General features: G+C 40.7%; 1 protein-coding gene across 1 annotated transcript in view; it reads left to right on the top strand.

Annotated features, from left to right (window-relative positions):
- LOC122835583 overlaps positions 1-12,723 on the top strand; it is a 99,412-nt gene that overhangs the window by 80,862 nt on the left and 5,827 nt on the right. Inside the window, exon 5 of the mRNA XM_044124743.1 lies at positions 3,385-3,448. Within this exon, the coding sequence (XP_043980678.1) occupies positions 3,385-3,448 (64 nt within the window). The remainder of the gene's footprint in view (positions 1-3,384; positions 3,449-12,723) is intronic.

Genomic DNA, 12,723 nt, shown 5'->3' with positions numbered 1-12,723 from the left:
TGCGACTGTGTAGCTACTCTACATCTGCCAGCAGTGCCAGAAGTTTTGAGAACTAAAGACATGAAATCCTGCTTTCATACTGGAAATGTGGGCTTTTGGATTATGGCCGAAAGATTCCTCCATACTCCTCCCACTTTACATTTACGCACCACTCTTTGTTTTGGATCAATGCAAACTATTCCTGCAACAAAAAAAGATAAAAGTTTTGACTTATAATGTAACAAAATGTACAAAGCTTCAAGAGGTGTGAAGACTTTTGCCAGTCCTTCTTTTCATAAGGTCAAACGATGGGAGTCTGTTCGTTAAACAAGTTCAGCTTAACCAACCATCAAGAAAAAGAAACAAATTTTCACCTTTTTCCCCTCTTCCTTTTCCTCATCTTCACCTTGATTTTGAACGTCGTCACCACCCTCGTAACTTCCTGCTGGAAACAACGAGTCTCCTCAAAGGACACGTTTGTAGCAGAGGGGAGAGCAAACCAAAATATGACGGCCGTTCAGGTAGAAAACTTTGATTTGGCTGGCCGCATGCCTGACGCACCTGTGCAAAGCCTCCATTCACACTCCCTGTGTTTCCTGCACAGAGTCCGGTCTGTTCTCTGGGGCGTTAGCTGCTTGGAACGCGGGCAGTGTGTATCCAGGCGTAACTCCTCAGCGCTTTCAGACTGGCACACTGACAACACACACACACACACACGCCTGCGTTTACATTCTTACACACTTTGCGTAGAGTCAGGAAACGTGTGGACTGGGATGTTTTGTGGATGGACGTCAGCGAATTGACCTTCACACTGACTTATGTTTATGTGCTGTTTATATGAAGTCCTAAAATTTGCAGAGTGGAACCTGTTTGAGTGAGAAACAAAAAGTTATTTGAGGCAACGGGAAGCAATATAGAAAAAATATCCCCTGAGAATGTGGACCAGTAAAACTTCCGATTTTAATAGAAGTTTTATGTAACTTAGAAGTTGATGTAAAAAATAATGTTTGTTTTAGCCACAAAATGATTTTGCTCAGCAGCAAACAACATTATCACCAACTACAGCATAGAGCAGTTCATCCATGTAGCCTGACGTAAAAACATTTTGCTAGACAATGTTGAACATTGAGAAGTTTTATTATGGAACGTAATCAAACACGACGTTTTGAAGCCAAAAATACCTCAGAAACATACAAAAATGAGAATGAACTAATTTAAAGTTTAAACTCAGTTTCACATAAATACAAATGATGTAGCATAAATGTTAGGCTGTTGAACTGGATCGTTCCAGATCGCTATCAAGCTAATTTGTCTATTAGCAGCTTCACAAATCTACATTACTTTACCAAGGCTCATTAAAACAAACCTTTATCTTGACTTTTTTCTATTCTTCCTCTTTCTTTTCTCCCTCCCTGAAGGATAAGTCCTTTTTGGAGACATTGTTTTGCTTATTTAACTTCTGACCGGAGCTTTGGACGTTTGGATGCTCTGCACTGCAGCTCATGTTACCGGCGAAGCGTGCAGTACCTACAATGGCCACCGGGGGCCCCCAAGAGCAATTTTGTTTTTCTTTTTATCAATAAAATAATTTCTACATACATTATCAAATGTATAATTGTTAAAACAAATCACTTCACAGTGAAATTATGTGTTTCTGATATTATAATAACGTAGAAATTATAAAAAAAATAAATAATAGTGGTCTTGGGGGCCCTAAGCGGCTGCTTAGTTTGCTTATGCCTTGGGCCGGCCCTGTTGTACACCAATTCTTCTTTATAAAATCATCGCCCTCGAGTGTTGTATAATCATTCCGGTCTGTAAAAAAGGACGCCTTGCTACAAGATCATCGGGTTTAACGTGACATGCACGCTCATGATCGCCGCTTTTGAACCTCGGGGCCACAACTGTACATCAAATGCTGCTAATTACACAAACATTTGTTACGGCAGAGGAATCAAGCCCTTTGTAAGCCCGCGTCGTTCCTGCTTTCTTAACGTTCTTCAGTCAATAACCTAAGCAGGGATAATCTCCTGTTAAGAGCGTAGAAGATCTGTGGTCAGCTGCGAGATCCCGTGACGAGTCGGTTACCATGTACAGGCGGTCGCACCCGGGTTAGCTGGAGACCACGGTACGGGCAGGACCATCCGTCAGCGGAAATACAAAAGAGAACATTTTTAAAACTTACAAAGATTTAACTTTTTAGCTTTATAAGAAAAGCTGATATTTTAAAGGGACTGCAGCTGTTTGTTCATACAGGATGAATTTATAGATGTTAGTTTCAGATGGGCGTTGAATGGAGTTATTGTGTCAGCAAACCTATTTTTGTATATTTAATATATTGTGTGATTGTAAAAAGTACAGAAAGTGCATTTTTTTTATCATAAAAAAATAGGATTCACAGGTTGCAGACCCCTGACCTTTTTAAAAATATTTATCTTTTAGGATGAGATTTTTACTGAGACATTCTTGAAATGGAAAATACCCAACACAAAATATGTTTTAATTAACCATGATTTTTACTTACATCTTAATTTCACAGTAATCATAAACACAATTCAATGACTTTTACTTTAACGGAAAACTTTGCTTCACCTGTTCATTACGCTCGGTGCAGTATATCAAGAATAATGACAAGAGAGGCTAATCTCATTGCTGAGAACAGACAAAAAGAATATAGACCAATAAAACAAAACAAAGCAGTTGGCACAGAAACCTTCTTTTAATGTGGCAAAAGTGTGAAAATAAATCTGTTACAGGTGTAAAACTTTGACTAGTTTGCTCATTTTATTAAAATATTTAATTTTTAGTTCAGTAAAAAATAATAATAATTATCACACCAAGCAATTTTGCACTGTTGATTATTTAAGTCCATGAAAACGTTCACCTGGATGGTTTTTGCCCACATGGTAAAATGTTACATCGCCGCCTATTGTTTCAGTTTTTCCCTGTTTATGTGAAAAAGTTTCCCTTATATGAAAGGAGGGATGACATGCGGTAAACGTCGCCGGGTCTGGGAATCGAACCCGCGACGGCCGTGTCGAGGCCTCCTAGGTCGTGCTATCCCCTACGCCACCACAGCACGCCCTGAACCTGCAGTGTTTCTAAGGACAACGAGTCTTTATTGAAGCCCTGTAGCGACTCAGACGCCACTGACTGAACAGATGGCTCAGATGATCCATTTTGAACGCACCTCTTCTGACCCGCCAGCAGGTCGTTGGGCCAAGAAGGGAAACTATGGGTGTCACATTGGGCTGTAAAAATGCCGTCGGTGGGTCAAACAAAAAGAGCATCACAACTACTACTTTTCAAATGCCCATATCCTAACAGAGATCTGGACTAATCTCATTTGAAGCTGGATTAAATGAATTTGGTCATTCTGAGTTAAACCTCTGTCTTCCTCTCTAGACGCTGATTGTTGTGTTAGTCGCACAAATGGACAGACTGGAGTGGCGAGCACAACACAAGGCAGGTTTGTAGACCACACACAAAACACACACACCAGTTCATTGCCACATAGACACACACACACACACAGTCAAATATCTGGGTGGTCTCTCTAGAGCTACAAGGGTTAATGACAGTCCTGTTAGGAAGGATCGACTCCTAAGCCACAAATACACACATCCTCACATTCACACTCATGCTCTATACACACATCTCGTGACTAGCAACAAGTACGTCATGGTGGCAGAGGTGACGAGGTTGTGTTTTGTTTGCTGTTAAGTGTTTTCAGGATGTGTGTGAGCAGCTTGCAATGATGATTCTACAAGTTTAATGAAATTATGAAATTAAATCCTCAATTTATTAATAGGACGGACTAGGAAACAAGCGTGACGACAATGACAGGATCTGACTGAAATGAGAAGTGTGTATAGTGGGAACTTGAACATGAAACAAAAATGAGCAAACTAAACCAAAAGACTGTAAAACACCCGTGATGTTACAGCAAACTCAGAATGAGAGTGGATATTTTCTGCATCGCATCAGGTGGTGAACGTCCAGTTCTCAAGAGAGAGAGAGCAACGCACAATATCCACGGATTCAATAAAACAAAAGAACATTAGCAATAATAGTGTGAAAACAACTTTTCTTGTTTGTTTTTAGAAATAAAAAGTAGGAGAAAAGATTGTTTTTGTACTTCTGTAATCAGTTTAGAGTATTTCAGTCCAAGTTTGTCCAATTTCATGAGCGTCTTAATGGCAAGAGAAGCACAGAGAGATTGGAATCGGATGTTGACGTTAGCGCTGTTAGCAAGCTAACAGTTAGCTTCTTTGACAACCTGGTGATGCCGGTGAATGCACTTAATTAGTTGACAAAACAGGGCAGCTCAAGAAGTACTTCCTTTCCTACTTCAAAATAAAAGAAGAAGGTGTCAAATTTGCAGATGCTTTTATTTTTGGGACTCCTAGTCGTACAGAGAATAAAACTTAGCTCATCACATGCTAACAGGATGCTATTAGACAGACTTGAGTTTGTCAAGAAATAAATGCCAACATTACCGTGATCTGTTGGATTGAAGAAATCTCTCCATCATTTAATGACACGATTAAAAACAACAAAACTTCATGTGTCAGTGCTGAGAGAAACAAATCCTTCTGTTCATCTGAAAGTAGCCAAAAACAAGGACGGGTTTCTAAAGTGAGCTGAGATGAATGGTTTTGTGTGCAAGCCTGTAAATAACAGGTGCGGCTTTTTTATTTTTGGGGAGGTGGGGGATTGTTTTGTTTTGCATCATTCCCAAACACACACACACACACCCACGCACACACACACTCCTGTGCTAACACCCCATCTGAGCCAAGCGAGCGAGAAAAAGGAGAAAAAGCTCTCTTGCCGCCGCACACCTTCCCCACCCACATCTTTGACAAACAAGAGGCGATCTCTTTGGGTTTGCTTTCACACACAAACACACCGAACACTCGTGGCCCCCCTCTCGTGTCCCCGTCCCAAACACTGAGGCATGTTTTAATGCTGACAAATGCACACTCGAGCATCGCCCCCGTCACAGGAAAGCCCACTAATAAACACTCACTGTTGTTCTTCCATTCACCCACTCATAACACTTCAGCTCTTAATTTGCAAACACGCCCGATTCAATTGTGTGTTATGGCTCCGGCGTACCATATTTTATTTATTTATTTTTGTTCTTTTGCTACTAATGCATCGTTGTTGCCCTTTCCAGACCATTTCACGTCGGCCCTTTCACTTTATTGGGCAATGTTACAATTATATTATGCATGCAGCGAGTGCTTGTGTGCCGGTGCCAAAGGCCGGACCGACGCTCGGTGCCAAAGTGGATAAAGAGCAGATGGCAGCCGCTGACGGGGTGGAAAACCTACAATTCCCACATTCGCTAAATCCATTCAGCTACCACTCCTGTGCTTCCAATTGCAAGAATAGCATGTGTGTGTGACAGAGACAGCTAAGAGCTGGAGTTCAATGCATGCAAGTGAAAAAAACAAAAAAAAACAAGAAAAAAAAAAAGCATCTGTTCAGCGGTGCAGACACTGTCTGTGAATGGGGTTTACAAATGATGACAGCTAAACCCTTGTGCCAGGTCAGCGACTGAAATGGGTTGGTTTATGTTGGGCTTTGCATGTGTGGAAGTGGAAGATACATTATAACACTGTAGAGATTCAGGTGAAAATCAAACAGCTGGAACCCAAACAGTTTAACTCTGTAAGGCAGGGGTGTCAAACTCCAGTCCTCAAGGGCCGCAGTCCTGCAGTTTTTAGATGTGCCACAGGTACAAAACACTGGAATGAAATGGCTTAATCACCTCCACCTTGTGTAGATCAGTTCTCCAGAGCCTTAATTATTCTATTCAGCTGTGCTGCAGCAGAGGCACATCTAAAAGTTGCAGGACTGCGGCCCTCGAGGACTGGAGTTTGACACCCCTGCTGTAAGGGAATTATAAGAGATGTCGATTCAGCTTCACGTCATTGACAGCAGAGGGAATTGTTCCTGTCAGATCTTCGCTGCTTTTCGCTCTCATCACAATCAGGTGTGGTGATCAGGCTGCCAGACCTTCTCTATTTAGTTCAAACCAACTCTAGACAAAATGGAGGGGCTCACGCTGCGTGGTGATAAGTGCAGCGTTGTTTTGGGGCGTATTCTTCTCTAACAGACTGGAAATCTATGAAAGACACACAGACATATTCATTCAAAACAGTGTAGCACGACGGTTAAGTGGATACATGTCTCACTAATGAAAAACAAAATGTAATAAAAAAAGACTCTAATTTACGGTAAAATACCAGCAGCTCTACGGTAAAATTGTGGCAACCTCAGATTTGGCCGTATAAACACAAATTTTACTGTTTTTATACAAATTTGACCAAATTTATATGGTGATATTCTAATATTCTGGCAACCGCAGCTGCTGGTATTTTAAATTACAGCCAATTTTTTTTCTGGCCCCCCTGATGAAAATTCTCTGGGAGCGCCACTGCACAAAATAGTACTATTAGGTCAGGGATGATGGCCCCCCGGGGGCCATTTGTGGCTCGTAAACCGAATTTGCAATTGGAGACTTTCTACTACAGACAAAGTAAAATCATCTTGCAATAGAAAATTTTGGCAACATCACTAATTGTTTGTCTTTAATTGACCAGGTCATTTGTTTTTTTTTTCCCCACTTATATGCAGTTACACAAAAGCAAACTTTTAAATCTGCTTTTAATTCAGTCATTAAATTCGGCTAAATACAGCAAGCCTTTTTAAAGGAACAGTGACCTTTAATCCTGATTTTATTGACCAGAATTAACTAAATTGGGTTCTGTTGTTTCAAGTTGATATGTAGAAAATTTACCAAATTTCTCTCAATAAGACAAACCTATAAAATCCTTTTTTAAAGTTTTGGATCAAAACCCACACTACTTTATTTGTTTAATTAAAGTACTCAATGATTACTTTATTTTCTAAGTAAGTAAAGGACATTTTATTTGGCCCTGCAGTCCTTTGGACTTTATGATTTTGGACCTTGTGACAAACCGTTTCTCATTCACCCTGTATCTGGTGAATGAGACCAATCGACCTTTTGTTTACTTTGTTTTTCCACTAAATTGGCTCCGTACGTTAAACCTTGAATTAAATATGCATGTATACCAGGTGTTCAGCCTCAGATGTATTTGTACCTGCTTTACTTTGGCTTTTTTTTTTACCTTTTCTTCCTGTATTTGCAGGAAAAATAAAGGGTGATGCTAAAAGTGTGGGAAGATAACATAAAAGAGAGCAAGAACGATATCTGGACGCAAAGGGCAAGGAGCAACGTTTGCTTATATTCCTTGCCACTCCGTGGACTTTTTCTGCACCGTCTGCCTGCGTCTGATTGCGAGTGAGGGCGGCGGTTTAGCTGTAGGGCACACACAGCCGTACAGCAGATAAGCCAAGGGGTTAACCCGCTGCACGCGCCTCGAAAATGTGAAGCGGAACAACGTAAAGGTGTAGAGGCAGCGTTTGAAGTGGTGGATGTGAGAGTCCTCAGTAGCTTTCGCTCACTGTCTGAAAGTGCTCTGAACGTGCAAACGCCGGCGCTGCGCGACACAGCTGTTGCCAGTTTTCTGTAAGGTTACGACCGCATGTCGCGTCTCAGAGGAATACGTTCTGTTTCTCTGAAAGAAAAATAAAAAGCAAATCCGACTACTGGAGAGCATGTCAGTATGATAAGACTACCAGGAGGTTTTCACAGATTGTCTCGTGTTAGACTGTCAGGATATGCTAACGGTTTTAGCAAACATGAAAATGCTTATTTTTGTAAATGTATCCCACTGCAGCTTTAAACTCATCCACTACTTTAACACTGGCCAGCCTGCTGTGTTCCCTGGACTTCATTATGCTCTTGCTCGTTAAATGTTCGCTGATACTCCTCTACTCAACTCTGGGTTTTCTTCAGCAGTGCAGCAGCTGAATACTAAAAAATGCCTCATTTTCAGATTTGTTTTTGTAAAAACATTCACCAAAACGTCTTCGGTCGGATGCTTCTTCAGACTTGCTGTAATACAGACTGCTACAGGAGATCCTTACTGCCCACAGCCATCAGCATCTACAGCAATTTTTTTAAAGCATTTTTTCTTTTTTAGTCAAATTTAAATCTAGGTTTGAGTTTGAACAGAAAAACCAATAATTTATTTCCCAATAAAATCTTTTCAAGCTCGTTGTAACCTTTTTTGTTTTGTTTTGTTTTCTTTTTTGTAACTTGACAAAATATGCAAAAGTTCAAGGGGCATGAATACTTTCTGCACCACTCTGTAAATGCTTGGCAGTATAGGATCTCCTTAAAGAGGTGGTCTTCACTTTGTAAACCCTCCCGTCTGGTCGCCCGGAGCGACAGGTGGTTTTGTTCCCACAGAGACAGTTGCCGTGATGTGGCACGCTCCTGAGGGTGTAACCTGTGCGTACAGACGCGGACACACCAGCCTCTTTGCTAAGCTGCTTCCTGCATGCGTGTGTGTGTGTGTGTATTGCTGCCAGACAGGCGGTGTCGCGTCAGGAAGCGCTCCGTCTCTCTTCAGGTCATGTTGCTGCAGCTCTTCAGGCAGCCAGGTGTTGAACTCTTGAAGTTTCTCACGTGAAGCAGACGCTTGCTGTTGCTAGCGTCTAGTCTGAAGAGAACCGCCCCAAAGTGTTTTCACTGTGACCTTTGGGGGGGGATGAGGTTTCAGACGAGCTAGCAGAGCAGACGGGCTCTTTCCTGAACTTCAAATCCATTCACTTTGGGAGCCGTTCAAATATTTTAGTAGCTGGGGTTTGAAAACTCGTCATTTCTTTTCAGCCCCTCTGCTGTCAGTTGCTGCTTCATGTGTAGTAGGGGGAGGTAAATCATATTGTGTGACTGTCATCGAAAGTAAAGCTCAAGAATATTATTTATTTCCAAAATGTTCAATTTGTACTGCTGTAGAGGTGAATTTCCACTATTTCCTCCTCTGGTTACAATCTTAAAGGGGCGGTATCGTGTAAAATTGACTTTTGTAAGCGTTATATCATGTTATAACGTTATTCAATCATCTTAATAACATCTGGAGTGTTGCTTTGATTCTTTCATGCACGTTTGAGAAATCCTTTAATCTCCATGGCAACCATTCAGTTGTGCAAAACGCCCAGTTGGACCTAGCTCCGCCTTCGAGGACGATGTTCTGCCTCAAAGAGCATCCCTCCCCCACTCGGCTCCTTCAGACTAGCCAGCAGCATTTAGCAGACACCTGGTGGAACTGAGCAACTTCTGAGCTCATTATTAGCTACTTCTCAATTAAATGCTCTTAAGAACGCTGTAAAAGGCTTAATGGAGTAACGATGTTGTGAAAACTCCCTGAAGGCGTAGTGTCAGAAAGAGCAGGACCTTCTTAAAGAGACAGAGGCCAAATTGCAAGGCGTTAAATTCAAAGTCAAATTTCTTTTGAGTCATGTTTGATATTATATGCCATGTAGAATATATTTTTATGACAACTGAAGGTAACACAGTTTCTTAGTTGTGCTACAAAATGATTCTATGTGCATAATACTGCCCTTTAAATCTGACTGAAGCAGATTTAAAGGGGCAGTATTATGAACCAGCAGCTTTATATTGGGACCTCAACGTGAAAATATATATATTGTTCATGTAATTGGCTGTGTTTCCATTTAAAGAAGCTAAAGATAAGAAAACTTTAATGATGGGGTTGAATTGGTGCTTCATTTATCAAGTTAGGTTTAGATATTACAGACTGGAGAGGAAAACAGCATCAGCTCTCCTTTCACGTCTCATGTGTCAGAAGAAAATGAGACGAGTCCAACGTAGATTTCTTTTAATTCGTCCAAATTGTACTCTGTCTCTCGAGCATTGATCGGAGTCGCTGTGGAGGAGCCTCACAGATCCACGGCTTAAGTTGGAAAAAAAGTCCTGCTTGCAATATTTAAACAACTGTTGATACGTACAAGGAGATGGCATTGATTTATAACAGTAAGAAAAGTGAAAACCGTGTTATTTTTTCTTGTACTTCTCAATGGTGCTCACGTGTTGAACTGTTATACATCGTTGCAGGAAAATAGGTTAAAGTTTTTTGTTTCAATGTGACAGAATGTAAAAAAATAAATTAATAAGTTAAAGTTTTCCAAATGTCACAGAGCTAACACTGATTTCAGCTCCTAAAATAAAAAGTCACGCCTCTTTGTTTTGTCTTTCCGTCATTTCAAATCGGGCGTGGTGCAACCTTTATGTTTTCATTAATCTGGTCCGTGTTGAAAAACCAGTGACTTCCCTCTGACCTTTGACCTGCTGCCACCAGACTTGTTGACGTTGTGAAATGATATCCAGCAAAAAAAAAAAAAAAAGAAAAAAGAAAGTGTTTGTTTTGAAAATCCCCAGGACTCCCCCTGTGCGCTTCCTGTGTCCAACTTCCTACCTGGTTAATCTGCTCTCTGCAGGCAAAGAAAACAAAGGTGCGTATTTTTAGGGGAGCTGATTCGGGGAGTAACGATGTCATGAAAAATAAAACAAGTCTGGCAGATGGCTGCATGCTAAAGGACATACTGTAACTTCATAATCTTCCCATTCATCTGATTTATGCTGTTGGATGTTTATAAATATAAACATCCAACAACATTAAACCATCTCACCTGATATGGGTATGTGAGTTTTTATGAGTTTGCCAGCAAAATATGCATTCATAAAAATAAAATAATATATATATAAACAAACATGAATCTTTGCTGCCCCCCAGAAACTTGGTGCTCTGGGCTTGTGCCCTATTTAAAGTCTGATCCTGCGTATGTTCATGGCAGCCTTCATGCCTCCAGTTTGAAAAGTTAATCATGTTAATTATTGAACCTTTTGAAATGGGACTTAAATATTTCTTCCAGTTTAGGCTCACATTGCTGTTTTAGAACAAAGTTTCTCCTTCCTATAGACTGTAAACATGAACATGAAGTGATTTCTGCTCGCTTTATTAAGTCTACATTGGGTTACTTTTATACTGTTTAAAAACAACAACAACACCACAGTGTTAACAAGCAGACAGAACTGTTTATCTGCATTTGGAGAAATGGGTCCCGTAATTCCCAAAACAGCTGTGAACAGTGTTTTGTATTTGCTGGGGACATTGTCTGGTGATCTGTTGTGTATTTATACGAAAAATGTAAAAAAACATAAATAAAAAAAAGAAGCCCAGGTATCCGGGATGTGAGTGTTTGTGTGTGTTGTAGCCAAAGTGAGTTTGGCTGTCAGTGCTCATTATGATAATGACTGTGGGATCTGGCAGGTGCCCAAACGCTGGAGGACAGAGGGAGGCGGGGGTGACGGGGAGAGTTGGTGCGTGTGAGCACGAAAAGTTATAATGGCTCAGAAGAAGGAGGGGAAGGGTGTCTGCGTGATGGGGATCACATTACAGCTCACCCGTCCACTCTAGACAAACACAAACACAGGCTAACACACATCACCATCGCACAGAAAACAAAATATGTGCCAGCATACAGAGATCATGAACAAACAAAATTCATCTACAAGCACATTTCATGTCTAAAGCAGCATGAGGGTGGTCACCATTACTGATCCTACAGTCAAAGGTTTAGGTTTCTGCTGCACTTTGACCTGAACATCCCAGTTTTCCAAGGCTGGATGCGTCACATTCACTGGTACGGTGAAAATCAGAAACTCCAGTTTCACCCCGCAGCTTTTCTGGTGGATTTTGTAGTTCTGGGGACTCAGATGGAAGGAGGTTGATTTTGTGTCTGGTGACGACTTTCTGTGTTGCTTTGGCCACATGTTTTGAATAATTATGCTTCTGAAACACCGTAATGACTTCATTGCCTGTAATAAGCACCAATATGAACATCGGATATCGGCTGATATCAATATCTGATACTAGTGTTACCGTTAAGGCCGATAACTATTATTTACCAATACTACATGGTAAATGCACTTTCAACACCATAAAAAACAATACAAAAAGCCCACAACACTGACTTCAAAACTCCCCACAATGCATCAGTATCAGTAGCTGCGTTTCCGCTACAAATGTCTGCAAAACTTTGTCGGTATTCTGCTAACGTTGAAAAAAACAGAATTTCGCAATTGCCGTCTTTCTATTGAGCAAGTTTTTTTGTTTTTTTTGTAATTCCAATTTCCACAATTATACGGTGAATGAAAACACAACTACTGTCACATGACCTGCTGCCTCTCCAGAACCAAATGCACCAGGATGGAAGTATGTACCGGTTGTTCATATCGGCCCAGTTTTGTTTTGGGTTTTTTTTTTGACAAAAACAATGAAAACTGATTTGTTTGTTTTTTAAATAATGACAGTTAAATAGAAATATGTAAGTAATGTAACTGACTGCATAAGTCAGTCAGTTACAGTATTTAGCAGATTCACCTTTAGCTTCCATCACAGCATGCAGTCCGTGTGAGTCGATCTCAGTATATCTGGACTCTGCAGTTTTCTTCCATCCTTTCTCACAAAACTGTTCCAGAGGTCTGGCCTTTGACTGGGCCACTACAGAACATTCACCTTGTTGTCTTAAAGCCATTTCTGTGTAACTCTAGCTCTATGTGTGAGCTTAAACCACCAGGGGTTTAAAAAGAAAAGAGGAAAGAAACCAATAATCTCCTTGAATTAAAGAGGATATTTCTTTTATTCATGTGGGGTTTTTTTTATTACTAGTTCTTAATTGTTTCCTTTTTTACACGTCTTTACTTTGAGCTCCTGGTTATGTTTCCATAAATTACAGACAAACATCTTTAGAGATAACGAAACTTCATGTACCTGGGTG

The sequence above is a fragment of the Gambusia affinis genome, linkage group LG08 (genome assembly GCF_019740435.1).
Source record: "Gambusia affinis linkage group LG08, SWU_Gaff_1.0, whole genome shotgun sequence".
NCBI classification, from domain to species: Eukaryota; Metazoa; Chordata; class Actinopteri; order Cyprinodontiformes; family Poeciliidae; genus Gambusia; species Gambusia affinis.
This window is presented reverse-complemented; position numbering and strand designations above follow the sequence as displayed.